The 16,982-nt window shown below is 41.9% G+C and overlaps 1 protein-coding gene across 1 annotated transcript in view; it reads right to left on the bottom strand.

The window, feature by feature from the left end:
• Positions 1-1,880: 1,880 nt before the first annotated feature.
• The window catches only part of spock1 (SPARC (osteonectin), cwcv and kazal like domains proteoglycan 1), a 103,777-nt gene continuing 88,675 nt past the window's right edge, over positions 1,881-16,982 (bottom strand). Inside the window, exons 8-12 of the mRNA XM_083914821.1 lie at positions 7,199-7,318; positions 6,616-6,837; positions 5,171-5,233; positions 4,281-4,418; positions 1,881-2,191 (exon numbers count right to left, since the gene is read on the bottom strand). Of these exons, the coding sequence (XP_083770947.1) occupies positions 1,995-2,191; positions 4,281-4,418; positions 5,171-5,233; positions 6,616-6,837; positions 7,199-7,318 (740 nt within the window). The 3' untranslated portion in view covers positions 1,881-1,994. The remainder of the gene's footprint in view (positions 2,192-4,280; positions 4,419-5,170; positions 5,234-6,615; positions 6,838-7,198; positions 7,319-16,982) is intronic.

Genomic DNA, 16,982 nt, shown 5'->3' with positions numbered 1-16,982 from the left:
TGTTTGTTAATATCAAGAACATAGGGACATGGGAACATACGGATAACCCCAAATTCAATACACTACAGGGGAAAAAGATGGAAGATAAATGAGACATTTTCTTGACAGCTTTTGTCATGTGGCCTGATGACAGAAGAAGACGCTACACTAGCCAAGGCCCCAGAATTGGGTGATTATACACCCTCCACAGCTTCTGCCATAATTTGATGCACACAGTTAAGCCCATTGTCTATTGCATCTGACAGAGTGTGTTTTGAACTGCTGAATAGGCTGTTTCAAGCCAGAAGATTCAATCGTCCTTTTAGCCTCCAATTGTTGGTACAATGTGTTCAAAGTGCTGAGCAGGCTGTTTCATGCCGGTGGGGTCAGCTGTCCCATTAGCGAGCGATATTACAAAAACACTCATTAAGCTTTTATGTTCTTTTGGGCACTACTGGCTTTGTGATTCCCCTCACTCAAAGAAAAGTATTTTTTGCTGCAACCATTTATGTCTGCGTCTAACAGGAGAAGCTGGTTTTCTCAAGGTTAGAAAAGGTCAGAATTGGTGGAAGGCTTTGATTGTTCTACTGCATAGAAACCCGAGCTTTACAGAAAATAAAACGCAAAAAGAATGAGGAACTCATAAATGAATGTGGTTTCACAGCAAGGAAAGAGATGTGTATTTATTTCATCATGACTTGGTGAATAAGATGAAATGTGAGGCTTGTGCTGAGAATGGTACACCATTAGAACAAGAGACAAATGGACACAGACCTGTAAGGTTCAAAAGACACCCAAAGTGCCACTTTACTTAAATTTTCAAAGTTACAAATCAAAGTTCACTTAGTTGACATGGTGAGGATTTAATTTTTAAATCACAAACATATCCAGTGTTGGGTGCAAAACAGAGAATCTTCTCTGCTCGCCCAACTTCATGTGTCCTCCCAGCTCAGGAGCAGCTTCTTCCTATAGTGTCTATGCACAGTCGAACAGCCTCAGAAGACCTACCGACCAATTAGCAAAAGAATAGCTGGCTGAAACACTGCACATTTGGACTGTCGGCCTTGCAGTTCACTTTTCTACACTGCTATCGCTCTGCAATGCAACTTTCTACCTCCTGAGATTGGGAGAAGAACCAAAAAGACACTAGACAGTATCAACATAGCAACAAAGTATTGTAGCAGCCAAATAGGCATCACTTTCTGTTTGAGATGCATAGAGCTAGACCTTGCCAGGTAAATCTCTCTTTTACAGAAACACGATGAGAAACATGCAACAACAACGACAATACATCATTAATCTCATTGCTTCCTGGGCTTTCTGGGACATTCATAATCAACGATTAAGTAATTTACAATCCTCCATGAAATAACAGAGCCTGTGAACGTGTTATGGGAACATCTTTGAACACTGGAAGGAGCCCGACGGTGGAACACAGAACATGAGAATGAAACCGCTGATGGAAGTACAGGGAGGGGTTTTAATCCACAATCTGGCCTTCTTGGAGGAAACATATTTACATCCAGTACATCAGCTAATGTATCTGGCCTCACAGACTGACCAGAGGCCCTAACATGGACATACAGAGATAGGAGAGAGGGGCAGAATAAGACAGAGAAGGCGATAAAAGGAGTAATAGAGAAGAAGAGAAGTGAGTCCTTGTTAGAAGAGGTTAAAGATCGCAGGTTTGGGGAAAGGGAGAGGCAGAAAAGTGGACACCTTGAGCAGAATTCTGACAGGGTCTTGATGGTTGTTGTTGAAATCTAATAAGTTCTCTGTTTTCCATCTGAGGAAAGAGTGAAGCACTTGCACTGAAAAGGGATTGACTGGATGAGTTTCACTTAAAAGAGAGAGAGAGATGGATAAAGGACAGGGAACCAAAAAACAAGTTCTGTAGCCAAAAAGATGGACTGCTGCCAAAGTAACTGGAGGAGGAGACATTGGAATGGCTTCAGATCTGTGCTGAGTTAACGGAGTTTCCTGGTCAGCTGATGGCAGAATAAAATGGAGTGGAGCTACCAAACGTAGCCAATCTCGTCATCCTTGTCGTCTTCCTCGTCCTCGTCGTCCTCGATGGCTCCCCGGGGGTGAATCCGACCCCGTCTCTTCTTCTGCCGGCTCCGCCCGCTCTGTGATGGCTCTTCCTCCTGGTCGTCGAGGAGAATGACTGCACCGCCACTGCCAAAATCCCCCGATGTCTCCTGGTCTTCATCTGTAGAGAGATGCACAAAAACGCGGATAAACAGGAAGATCCATTTATAAGACAGTCTGTATACTGTGTGACTCCACCTGCCCATGGCTATAGGGGAGAGTATCTGTGTTCCCCAGCTGATGTTGCAGGCAGTTGGTAGTATAGTATTTTGTTCATCTACCTTTGCTGCAATTTGAACTGTGAAGATAGCCGTTACCCATCTCTGAGTACTCTTTGTCAGAACCAATTACAGTATATAGCCTACATACAGTCATAACTTACCACTATACCATATAATCTGTTCCGTACACAACACGTCAAGAAGATCTTAATCTTAGTTTGCCAGCTTCACTGGTGTCTTGCTGCGCTCAGTTACATCAAGATACACCTGCGAACAATGTCATGTTGTACAAATATTTTTCTGGCACTTAAGTTGCATCATGTGTAGCCACAGTGTAAAACAGGAGTCATTACCTCGTCTCCTACCTCCAGAATTGTGTGAGATTGGGACCTTAAAATCCTTCAGAGTTCAGTTCCAAAAAGCCTATTTACAAATAGGTACAAGTGTTCTCGGGTTGAGTGGCACTTACAGTGTTAAAATCAGTTTGATGTCTTTGTGTTTAGGCTGACGAGTGGAGAGCTGCTGCATAGCCTCCTGTTTGTTCTATGTAAGGCCGGATGGGAGAACTCCAAGCTGCTCCAGCCTGAGGCCACTCAGCCGGAGCTAGATGAGCTTGTTAGACCGCAGACAAAGGACTGCTGCTGTCAGTGTTTGTGTGTGTGTGTGTGTGTGTGTGTGTGTGTGTGTGTGTGTGTGTGTGTGTGTGTGTGTGTTTGTGTGTATGTCTGTGTGTGTGTGTGTGTGTGTGTGTGTGTGTGTGTGTGTGTGTGTGTGTGTTTGCGTGCATGCGTGTGAGTGTGAGGCGCCAAAGAGACGCCTCATCAATATTGGAAGCTCCAATTACTGGCTTTGGACTAGACTGGCATTGGAGTGAGCCATAATCTGTGACTGTGAGTTGGCTGTTTGATTGGTAATCAGTATATCTGCCTGGATTCTTTCTTGCTAATTATTGTTCTCTTTTTCCACAATGAAATCCCTCGACCATTGATTTGCAGCAAAGTGCTTCTATTGGCTTTTTGACCATTCCCTTTAACTCTCCACCACTGGCTTGTTAACTTTGCCTTTGACGTATCAAAGCACCTTATGTACATATATATCTTCTTTGTCTAAGTGCATCTTCTTCGTATGATGCTAACAGAAGCCAGCAGTTTATGCGTTTATTCTCTTCTAAAAGGTGCAACTCAGTCACTGCAAATTTATGTTTGTAACAAATGTTCCGCCACGGCTCTCTGCTGACAAGTGTGACGGATTTTCCTACTTGACTTGCAAGGTGCTGGTGTTTTATCAAAGCTGCATGAGCAGAATATCAGAGGCAGATAGAATCAGACATATGATGGATAGTAAACCAACCAGACTGGCTCCAGAGGCATGCCTAATGTTATCTATTTCCTAAATGATCACTGATGTGTAGATACCGGTAAAGATAGAGAGAGACAGGGGTAGATACTGAGCAAAGAAATAGAACAAAGTTGGAATTGTGGTGCTGTTCGTGTTTCAGGGATAAATTATGTTTTAAAGAGAAGCCCTGGAGATAAAAGACGGACATATAGCAATCATCCACCTGGATCAAAGCATTTACTCTAAAAGGCAGCTAAACTAATGGGAGCCAATAAGGACAAAGACAATACAACCCTAACCCCTGTTTAGCAATCAGTGCACATGTGGGTGTGTGCATGTGTTGGCTTGCCCTGTGTGTGTGTGTGTGTGTAATAATTACTACTACTTTTATTAAAGATAGTGCGACTTGTTGCTGCACATGGGGGAATTGTTGGGTCTCTGTAAATCATAAATAAATCATAATGTGTGGTTTTTATGTACTCTATATGTAAAGTTTCCTGAGATAACTTTTGTTATGATTTGGCACTGTAAATTAAATTGAATTGTGTTTGAGTGTGTGTGTGTGTGTGTGTGTGTGTGTGTGTGTGTGTGTGTGTGTGTGTGTGTGTGTGTGTGTGTGTGTGTGTGTGTGTGTGTATGTTGTGGTCTTACCGCAGTTGGGGTTGCCTTGTTTTCTGGAGCCAGCGATCTCGTTGCCGTATTTGTCCACACACCAACACTGGCCTGTGCTGCCGTGACACTGGGTTGGTTTGAAGTATCCCTCCTCAGTACAACGAGGAATATAAGAGCCTAAATATGGAAAGGAAAGAAAGGAAAGAAGGAGGGGAAAAGGTTAGAGAAAGAAAATAAAAAGCACAATGAAAAGGGTGGAGAACATTAAACTGACAGAAATAGAGGGTAGAATCTATCTGCACCCTCCTCAGAGGTTGCGTGTTCTGTAGTTGTGACCAAAGCTGTTGTGCATTCACAGGGGGAGATACACAATCAATTACTGCTGTGAAGGTTGCAGGACAACAACCATACATCCTACTTAAAGGTAAGCAGTCACTTTCAATAACACACACACACACACACGCACACACACGCACACACACACACACACACACACACACACACACACACACACACACACACACACACACACACACACACACACACACACACACACACACACACACACACGCACACACACACGCACACACACACGCACACACACACACACACACACACACACACACACACACACGTTGAGTTCTGTAACCTTCATTCGACCCAGACCAAGCTCATTTTTCATGCTGTTTTGTTGGGAGCTGAAACACAGAACGATCTGCCCGGAGGCAACAGACGACATGTGTACAAAATGTCAGGATGTGCTTTATAGTGAGTGTGTTTCTGTGTTTAATGCTACGGATTTATTTGTGCTTAAAACTACTGAAAAGAGACAAAAATGTTCATGCTGTGTTGTTGTTGATTCATATTGAAGGTGGCCATGTTCTCGGACAGGGGTTGGTGACTGACAGCTGTCAATCATTCAGACTGACCTATGAGGCTCTTCTTTCGACTCTGATTCTGGATCCTGCTCTTCTCAGCCTGGCAGGGAAGTCCTACAACCAAAAAAAACAAAAAACAAAAACCCAATAATTTAATGGAGCTTGTTAAATAGAGCATGCTTTTCTACCAGCACAATTTAACTGAAGCAGCGCTTTCCTTCGTCTCACTGTGTATTACACTACTTTAACATCTTATTGATTTCTTATACTGGTCACCCTTTTCATTGCTCCATGTATCTTTCTAAAATGCCTCTGTCCTCACATCAACTGATTTTCTATAGTTAACTATGGGAGAAGGAAGCACTATGTGTTTCCGAAGGCTGGTCAAACAGGTGATTCCAGGTCGTTTTTGCATGTGGTAAAACAAAAAGACAAAACAATACCCCGTTTATAAAGTAAGTATAATTATATAAATGTATATTCGGAGCATGTAGGCAACAAATCTAACTTTCTCGCAGAATTATCAAAAAGAAAACTGAAAGAGAGAATCACTAAACATAAATATGCCATTTGCACAGGAAATGAAGAATACCCCTTGGCTGAGCATTATTCACAGCACCATGGATGTATTTTTCAATATTCAAGGTCCTTACGAGTCCAGGCCTGAATGAAGGGCTGGATTATTTGTTCCACATGTTGAATTCATTTACACTGCCTTCTCATCGCTCTCCTTTTTACAGGTACTAACTTCAGTGAAGTATTGGAACCTTTCTTGACAGCACCTGTGTCAATTATCCAATGCTGCTCTGATTGCCCTGCAGCCTTGATATATACGTATCTGTGAGCTGTCACTTGTTTTTACATGTCCTGAAGACGACTAAGCCCATCTATTAAAGCCTGTCACAAGAGTTGAGGGTTTCACGATCTGTAAATATCTTTAAAAGGAAACTAAAAATGTATCTTTTTAACTTAGTATTCTTTTAACTTAATCAATTTTTAATTATTTTACAAATTTTCCTCAATTTTTATTTTTGTTATTGATGTATTTTCCTTGTACTATTCAGCAGCTTGTATTGCAATGTTACACAAAAGGTGCTGTATAAATAAATAAAGTTTGAGGTTTTTTTTGCAGACTTACTCAACTTGAACTTAATTAAGTTTAATCACAAAACTGTATAAAGACAAGTAAGAAGATATGTGAAATGGGATAACCTGGTAAACTATCTGAAGCTTTTGTATAGAGGCCCAGACACTAAACACTTATTGATAAAAATGCTGAGTACTAAGTCTAAACTCTCTGTTTTGGTCCCTTAACACAAGAATGATTTGCATTACATGTATCCATTGGTTTCTTTTCACTTCACACTGACTGAATACCTGCTTGACGTGAACTTTTTTATTTAAGTAACATTATCAATATGTGATAATTGTATTCATAAACTCTTAATTCACTCCCTTTATTTCAACATCATTTCAAACCCTCTCCTCCTCCTCACCCTCAGGTTTCTGAAAGCAGTAGCACCACTCGTTGTTAGACAGCTTTCCGTCCTTGAAAGAATCACAGGAGTTGAAGAGGGGCTTCATGCACAGCTCATACTTGTCCAGGTAGATGGCACTCAGCTCGGATTGGTCCAGCAGGAGGTCAAAGTTCATGTCAAGCTTGTTGAACATCCAGCCCAGTGAGTCCTTACAGATGGGCAAGATGCTGGTGTCGAAGTCTAGAGGAGAAAGGAGACAGAGAGGGAAAAAAAAACACATAATGGAATTGTGAAGTTGAACATTTCTGAAGCTGCAGAACATGTCCAGGTCACTTACATTTGTATCTTTTTGAAGTATCACACTGAGGTCTGAGTGTATCTGAGTGTGCAGCTAGGCAGAGCTGACATGTGTTCAAACAAGTTGACATACCAGAGGACAGAGCAGGGTCACTGTTGACAGCTGCCCTCATGCACACACACACACACACACACACACACACACACACACACACACACACACACACACACACACACACACACACACACACACACACACACACACACACATATTTTGTGTGTGTGTGGGGTGGGGGGTACTCACGTCCAGTGGCGGAGTCAAAGCTGTCAGAGGATTTGAGATCTCTGTTGGCATCGAGGTGGAGAACTCCGAACCAGTCCTTTAATCTTGCAGCCAGACTGTGGAGCTCTGTGTCAGTGCAGGCTACATACACACACACACACACACACACACACACACACACACACACACACACACACAAGAAAAAAATAATAATGAGGAGAGGGTTAGCTGTCAATCTACTGCTGTCATCAGAGAGAAAAATATTATTTTCTCACTCCTTATCAATCTTTAATTTCATTTCTGCGGTGTACTTTTCCTCTCTGTGTTCTTGCTCTTCCTTTTCTCATCCAACTTTTCTCCTTGAGTAAACCCAGTGTGTAATAACACACACTGAACGGTTGCTTTCTCTTGACAGTTACCATAGGAACACAATCTGACATGCACACACACAAATACAGTAGTACAAAGATTGCAGTTTCCTCATCGTCTGTGTTTACCATTTAGTGTTCATGTTCAGATGGTCGATTTTTTATCCATGTGGGACTTTACACACTCACAGGCAAAACACACACAACCAGTGGATTAAGTTCTGTTTGAAATCCCAAGTGTCATCTTGCAGAGAGGCCACTTGATCGCATTTTAACCACCGCAGAGATAAATCTGTGTCTGTTTTCATGCATGGTCACACTCCTGTGCAGCTGAAATGCAATTCTCATGCACGCTGCTGCTACTGTCCATGCAACTACCCAAAGGGAGCACAAAAGTAAGAATATATTTAATGATACCCCTAATTAAAAGTATAAATAAACCAGCCTCCATCGCTGCCTAACAATTCCCTAATTCCTTCAGCCCTAAGGAACTGACAGGGTCTGCCTGCAATCCAAGCAGGCCTCCGCCTCTGCCTGTCAGTCTCCATCTTCCTCTCTCTTCTGCATATGATTGACATACAGTATATTTTTTTCTGTTTCCTTTGACAGCTTGATAAATGTGCCTGAAGGACAAGAGCATTCTCCACCTCGTGCTAAGCCTTCCAATCCAAAACACTGCGGCTTTGTCGAGGCTGATAGAAAATGCAGAGAGAGGTTGTTATTTTTGAGAAATTCTGCTGTGAAACATGCAAAGGTTTTAAGTGTTCAAAGAGTCATGTCTTATACAAATCACGACAATTTGATCTTGAGATTAACTTAGAAATCACAAAAGAAGGACAATCTTAATGATAATCACATGCAAACACACTGAACCCTACAGGCATATCAGACGGAGAGAGATAATCCCCTCCATAGTCTCTCTCACACACACACACACACACACACACACACACACACACACACACACACACACACACACACACACACACACACACACACACACACACACACACACACACACACACCAAGTGGGAGTGTTTAAGCAGGTTGCAAGGCTGAGAGATTAATCTTTTTTGTCAAGTCACAGTGCTCATTCTGTTGCCAAATCATGCTCTGTGTCCTAGCATAGATGCAAACATGTACACTCACACACACACACACACACACACACACACACACACACACACACACACACACACACACACACACACACACACACACACACACACACACACACACACACACACACACACACACACACACACACACACACACACAAATGTATTGTGATAGTTTAGGACTGTGCCATTATTGCAGCTGCTATAAAACAGAGGATGCCTTAGGTAACAGACTAGAGCTGAGGAGAGGACTGAAAAGAACATTTATCTGGCTGGCTATCAGAGGGACACTACCTCAGGAATCCCAAAGCTGCCTCTGTCTGTTTGTGTGTGTGTGTGTGTGTGTGTGTGTGTGTGTGTGCGATATAACCCTTCAGGACCACTCACGTAACATTTTAGAGTGCCCTTCACTTCCATGGTCAGGAGCAGCGAAAGGTAAAGTGAAATACCAACAGCCACAACATTATCCATCTTCCCCCCAAATTTAAAATTCTTCCTCTGGCAGAAGTGGAGTGTGTGGCTTGCTTTATCGTTAATTTATTTGAACGTTCTTCATCCCAACAACCTCCCACCCCCTATTGTTTGCCTTTCTGTATCCCCTTATTTCCATTTGAATCACTCTTTGCTTTTGCGATTCTTTTGTTGTCTTTGAGGACTTCTTACTTATTTTTCTTTATTGCCTATTCCAATCTCTCTCTCCCTCTCTCCTCTTTCTCTATCAGTTTTCAATAGAAGCCACTTATCCCACCTGGCTGTACCTAACTCAGTTTCTGCAAAACTTAGAGGACCACTTTGATATGCCTGGCTCCTCTTTTTCTTTCTCTCACCTAAATTGCTTTGAGTGCTTTATTTCCCATTACTCCCCTTGCACATCCCCCTACAGAGTCACCTACGATCGTTTCTGTTCTTCTCTTTGATATCCACTCCCTCTGTGTCCCTTACTCCACTTTTTCCACTTTTGTCTCCACTGTTCTCTCCATCTTTCCCTCTCCAAGTCTCTCGGACTTTGCACTACGCCCCACAATGAGTCTCGGCGGACCCCTCTTTTCTCTCTCTCAGTGTGACCTAAATTGCTTCAGACGGGCCTGATACTGCTGCCTGTGTAAGGACTGCTTTTTGTTGAGCAAGGAATCAGAAAGCTGGTGCTGAAAACATTCACACACTGAAGGACACAACACACAGAGATAAAATGGTCTGTTAACCATCTCCCTCTCCCTTTCTCTCTCTTTCTGAGCAGCAAGAGGGTCAGACAGCCTTAAAGATGTCAGACACACAACCAACATCAAAGCCCGTCCACAGGCAGTTACAAAGATTACACAGTTATAGCAGAACTGGATTGGGTGTGAGACTCAACAAGTGATGTTTTCTCTAGTAGAAAACCTGATCAAGTGTCTCAGAATCACTTTACAGAATGATACTCAAAGTCTGACTTAAAGAAAAATAGGTCATGACTGGAGCCAAGGTTGTTCTTACACCTTGGCCTAAAATTAGAGTTTGTTCACCGTGATTTCTTTTTAATGTTCTTTGACAGATTATCTACTCCACCACATTTAAAGCCTTGGTTTATTGGTCATGTTGTCCATGTTGTTCAGGAGTGTTGTGTCGAAGTTTGTCTCCCATCGAATAGCATTTCACATATTAGACAGTGATTGACTGGATTAGTGACGTACCATTTCAGGAGAGGAATGTGGAGGAATGTGAAAACACCCCTCTAGTCTACAGTACAGTCAATATCAGACATTTTAGAGGACAGAAACAGAAGAAAAACAATTTTTTGAGTGTAAGTGGACTTTAACAACTTAATGCTTTATCCACACAACCTTGTCACAGCATAGGAAAGCACATCGCTTTCACCAGATGCGCTTTTGGAGAACAGCTGCTCTGGATACAGCTGGGTCTTGCGCTGGCTAGAATCGACAAGCTAAATGCGCTAACTGAGGCAGGGAGTACTAGCTAACACAGCGCAGACGTGCACAGGCCAAAGGAAACAGATATTCAATGTATGCCTATAGTATATATATATTTCAACAAGTCCAAGAGTCTTCAGTCATAGGCTACTAGCGCTTTGACTGTCCAAATCTGCTTTCCAAACACTGCACACTAAATCAGTGTTTCCCAGCCCGGGGGTTGATATTCACATATATCATGTCACGAATCCCCGGCCATGAGGTCTGTTTGGGTGTTTTGTTATGTCTTGTGGTGTTTGTCACTTTCCTGACAGTGCTCGGGGGCGTGTCCTTCTTTGGCTGCTCACACACCTGGCTGAGGTCACCACCACACCTGCTCCTCATCAATCCCCTGCAGTACTTAAGGAGCAGCCACACATGCAGTGAACGCCGGATCGTTGTGAAGTATTGTGAATCATTCCAGGAAATCACCCCGGGAGCTCAGTCCGCTTAGCCCCGCCGCCTGTGAGCCAGCCAATCTCTGGACCTTCCACACCTCTGGGATCCAAACCTCGCCTGCAAGCTTCTCCGTTCTTCACCACCTCACGCTTTATCTAATAAACTGTTTAAACACTGCCTTTTGTCCGATCTGCTTCTGGGTCCTCCTCAGAACCCTGACATATCAATCATCAATCATAGGGGTCATGAGAGGATTAACAGGACAGGAAAGAAGGAAAACATGCTTGTTTACATTTCTCTATCTTTAGCTTTCTTTGTTATAAAATGCTGATAGTTTTACTTCCTCAGGCCTTAAAACATTATTTAAATAAAACAACCAACAACACAAGAAAGGAAAAACCTTCTTTGGTAGATCTGCTACCAAAGAAGGACATGTGATAGGGGCCCTAAATCAGACATTGCCTCATTTTGGGGCCGCATTTTAGAAAGCTTAAAAACCTATAGCACCAAACTGCTTGCAAAACTTCGATCAAATTGTCAAACTAGGTGGTGCTCATCAAATATGAACCAATATTCTTTTACTGTATTGCATATTTCTTGCGTAAATGTATATAAGTGTACCTGTAAAATCAGAACATTTGTGACGTAGAAAATAGTCCACCAAAACCTAGCTATTCAGATTATCTTGGGTGTTGACAGGTCTTTCTGTTACTTAAACAGCGTTGATCTATAACAGAGATCAATCCCCTACATATAAAACAGGCTGGGGAGTTGATCAGAAAATATAAGATGCTATGGAGAAGCAGCTTTCGTTTACATTCTGAGGAAGTAGTCGACAGCAGGGTGAAGACAAAGTCAACACAATGAATCAAACCACGACTCACTGAGATGCATCGGTATCTTCTGCATCACGCAACAAATCTCTCCTACGAGCCACATTCATACTGTTAACTGACTTTACAAAATGTTTTTGAGGGAATGTAAATGTAATAGATACCATTCAAGTCATGAAGAGCTTAAGCTGTATTCACATTACATTAGTAATTCTCTACAGTCATCACACTAGATCTCCCATCACTATGAAAAACATGAAACACTGCTGCATCTTATGAAAATGAAACATATTTTTTTAACTGGTACTTAAACCCAGTCTAGCTGCATCGCCAGATGTTGTGCTTGTGACTGACATGAGGAAGTGATTGAGTGCAACAATTCAAAAAACATATGGTGACAATCCCTGCATGCCAGTTTAGGTTGTGAGACAAATGTGTCCTCCAGACATCCTGATATATAACTCCAACCATCAGGAGAACCAGGGGTTCATATCCCTCCACGGGTCTCCTTTATCATTTATAAATTATTAATTAAGTTTGTCATATAAAAGAGGAGGAGTGGCTCTAAATCTAGTCTGAGGAAAAGTGTGTGGTGATCACCTTGAGACAGCAGGAGCGTGTCTGATCAGATCAAGATGAAAGGCAGATGGTAGAGTGAAGAGAGGAGAGATGTGAGGTGGTGGAGTGAGGGTAAAAGACAAGGTAACAGAAGGAGAAAGAAATGGACTGAGCCAGTCAGATAGGAGATATGAGGAAGATAGAGGGTCAGATTCATTAAAAAGATACAAGGGCATGTAGGATTTTCTTTGTTTCAAGCTATCAGCTCTCAGGAACAATCTCACTGGCAGTGAGTTAAGGTTAGCCCAGATAATGATCAGTAATACACTGTCTGCACAGAGAGGGAGACAGGTAGAGATAGAAGGGAGTTATGTTCAAAGAAGAGGACCAGTTTAGATTTCAACCTTAAGAGTAATACTTTTTGATTCTTCAGTCATCTGCTGCTAGGACTTGGATGTAGGTTAGGTCTCCTTTCTCCTCTAGCTTACGTTTTCTGAAGGGAATAGGCTTTTTTCACAGCAGATATTTTGACTTGACAAAAGCCATCAGTCATCATTAACCGTATATTAAGTCGGTGCTTTTCCTACCATGCCATGCCTGTGTAGGAGTCGTTGGTCAAGACACTTTAACAGTCCGTAAAGGATGGCTAGTTAGGGCTAAACAAGTGAAAACACCTGTGCAGGTGAACAATTGTTGTGTTGCGCCTTTAAGGTTTAATTTCAGGCATTCAAGCATGGTGGCTTCGCAGACACTTTACCACTGACTAAACACACACTTAACTTTTGTTGAAACCGTTCTCAGCAGTCGGCTGGCAGTCATTAAAATCTGAATTATATGATGTGAACATGCCATGCTTAAAGGGATGCACACAGTGCTCTCTGGGGCCAAAATTATGGGCCCAACCATCCAGCTGACATCCTCGCTAAGAGGTTTTACATCACCATAACAATGTCCGGGTCATACGACGTAGCTTGTCAGCAAACCATAAACATCATTTATTTTAAGTGTTTGAACAAATGACCAATGCAGCTTTTCTTTTTCTAGTGAGTAGGGTCTCAAGAGGATGTAGTAAAAATGTTCTACAGGCACTCTTCACACCAGTCAGCACTCTGGAAGAAATCCCTGAGCAATTGGCATGTGTTGTGAGAGGATGGGAAGTGTAGAGAGCACAATCTGTCCTCCTGTGTGCTCTCCGTGGAGCTGTGAGAAATGCCAGGGAACATTTAATTTAGCGAGGGGATTTAGCCCATTCAGCCCCTAACGACTCTTCATGTTTTGTCAGTCTTATTTTCTAAAGCAACTAGGAAGAAATTAAATATTGTCATAAAATCTGTTCTGACCAAAACCAGCACTGACTGAGGCCTTTAACAGTGGGATATCTTTGTTGTAGCTCGAGTCACTGTTTTATGTGAAAGAGATTAATATCATTGCAGAGCTGCCTCAGGGGTGAAAGACAGATCAAATGACATCTTAGTGCCTCTGTGTCAATGTGTTAACATTTGCTGGCAAACATGCAAACAGCAGCAATGGATTTTTCTGAGCAAATCAGGTTTATGTGATCATTAAGAGAATCTAAACAAGTCATTAAAATGAAGATTACACCATATTAAGCAGTGACATATGCAATTAACCTTTAATTACCACCTAATCTTTGACCATTTTTCTAATTTCTCTCAGCTCCAGACAGTTTTTGCCTTGTGTCTTTGTAAGATCTCTTTACGCCAATTTAGCCCAAAGTAAAAAAGCTAAGGGTTCCAAAAAGATGCCTCTCTCACAGTCCTTTGTGCAGTTAATTAAATGACAAAATGTAAGAAAGACAAAAAAACCCCAATAATTTAACAATCTGCAATATGATGAATTGGAGGCTTGTGACAGAAAATAAATGAGCACCAGAGGGAGGAGGGAGAGTGAGAAGAGCAAGTGTGTGAAAGATGTGACATCTGCCCCACACACCCACTAACTGTGGAAAAAATCAAGGTTATTAGTGTGGTTAGAAAAGGTATACTCATAAAGTGTAATATCTGAAGCCTTCCCCTCTGCCTCATCAAATAAAAAGCAATATTCGCCCCGGGCTCCAAATAAACAGTATACTGCAGCATAGATTTACTGTAACTATCAATCAAAAGGTGAGTGAGTGAAAGTGAGAGGACGGAAACCGATGATTCACCTGTAAAAGTTGCTTGGTGAATTCTTCCTCCACTTCCTCCAGTCTTTTCAAGGTCACATTGCTTTCTACTGTCTGTTTAATCTGGAGACTCAGCGCTGTCTTTGACACATTATGGTATATCTCATGCTTAGACAGTGAGTGAGTGTGCACTGTCAGTAAAGGTCTCCTCAATAAATGGTATTCACGTTGCTACTCCATTGGCATTCATTGTAGGACTGGTTGCCTTCCTGAGAAAGTTATAATAATAATAATGATAATATCACTATCTCATTGACTTTTGTTAGTATTTTTCCTGCAGTCTCACAAGTCTCCATTAGAATCATTCAGAAATCATAAATATACATTTCACGTTTTAAAACTGGGCTGCATATGAAATCCCTTTGCATACTGTCGCTTTAAATGTTATCAGCTGATTGAATGGACATCGGTTGTTATAAATATGATAATATACCCCTATACCAGGGCTGCCCAATCCTGCTCCTGGAGGACCCCTGTCCTCCTTATTTTAGGTTTCTCTCTGCTCTAACACATCTGATTCTAATGATGTGCTCATTATCAAGTAGCTGAAGCTTGTCACAGGTTTAAAAATCGTTAGACTCAAGTGTGTTAGAGCAGGGAGAAACCTAAAACATGCAGGACAGTGGCCCTCCAGGAGCAGGATTAGGCAGCCCTGCTCTATACCTTACCTCTTAGTTGGCTCAGAAGGCCGTTATGATCTATTCTGTTGGTATCAGGATCAACCATCCACAATATTACTCCCTCAGAGCAAACTCAAAAGTCAGAATCAACTTTTTAATTTTATTACGTAGGCTACGTAGGTTAATTATTTTATGTAACCTTCTTTACTAACACCACAAACACAATTATTTTAACTGAAAAAACAATATTTTCCTTCACGTAAAATGTAGTTGTGTTACCTAAATCTAACATTAGTTTAAAAATGTAACAGGGATTGACAACGGGACTACCAAAGTGTTAACAACTGGAGCCAAGGGGCCCCGACCAAACGAACATCGGCCGTTATCATGTGAACAGATGACCACCTCCTGAACCTCTTAATGCCCTTTCTAACCTGTATCTATGAGACTCTTAGCCACTGATAACACTCATTTATTGGAGTGATAACATTGGAAATGGGTGATATAATGCCCAGAAAAAATCTTGACATTGCGTTCACAGCATCTACACTGCTTATTTTTTAACAATCTCATGATGCAGTGCTTCACATAATAAGGCCCAGTCCACACAAACCCGGGTATTTTTGAAACGGAACTTTTATGGCCCCCAGGTAAGAAAAAAATTCCCGTCCACACCACCAGGGTGATAAAAAATACCTCCATCCACATGTAACCGCAAAATCCGCCTCTGTCAGCTGGTCACGTCTTGAATGCTCCACAAGTCTCCATGGATACAACTTAATTATTTACCGTAGCGCAGTGCGACGTCAAACAGTGTCAACAAGAAATTGTGGTTTTCCTGTCCACACATGACTGCTGACATCTGACTGCGGTTACATGTTGATGAAATCCCAAACAGTGCAGAGAAACACACAGTTTGAAAAATACCCGTGTTTGTGTGGACGGCCCCTTAGGAGTAGTGTAGTATTCAAAACACAGTTTTCGGCCACACCTTAATCAGTGGAGTCACAACGGGTGTTTTCAATCAGGTTAACAACCTGCTCTCTCTCTCTCTCTCTCGCTCTCTCTCTCTCTCTCTCTCTCTCTCTCTCTATATATATATATATATATGTATGGATGTCTAACAAAAACCTTTTTATGATTACTTTGGAATGATTCAAACAGCTCAGTGCCACTTTAATTAGATTAGCTATGCCAAGCTGATGTCAACTCACCATGACATTATCTGCCCTACACACGCACAGACACACACACACAGACACACACACACACATTTTACAGATCGGAGCTCTGTATCTGTGGATGGATGGAATTAGGGCGAAGCATGAGTTCAGGGAATGGCTGCGGCCGTGTGCTATAGTGAGTGTTTTGCGTGTGATGGCAGTGTCAATTAGGGCTGGGAGGCTGGAGTAGACCGATGATTTTACAGGCATTGTGTGTGATTTGAGGGGACTCAGAGTCAAAACCACACTCCAACTAGTTTTTGAAATATTTCATAAATTTCATCCTATATCTTATATATATTCCTAACTCTGCTTTGTATCATTATTGGGAGGGTAATAAAACCAAAACTTATACACAGGCCAATTATGTATTTAAAAACAGGCAAGAGAAATTAGCTAAAGATACATTTACATATTCTGAATCTCCAGTGTAAAAGCAGCATTGCAACAAACCACAGTGGTGTGGAGACAAACTAATATTGTTTACTGTCAGATATTTACCACTCTGGTATGACTCCGCGGTTTGAACTGTGGCTATCAGTAAACATAGAGGAG

This window comes from Echiichthys vipera (assembly GCF_963691815.1).
Source record: "Echiichthys vipera genome assembly, chromosome: 6".
Lineage (NCBI taxonomy): Eukaryota > Metazoa > Chordata > Actinopteri > Perciformes > Trachinidae > Echiichthys > Echiichthys vipera.
Note: the sequence above shows the minus strand (reverse complement) of the source record. Positions and strands in the feature narration are given on the sequence as shown.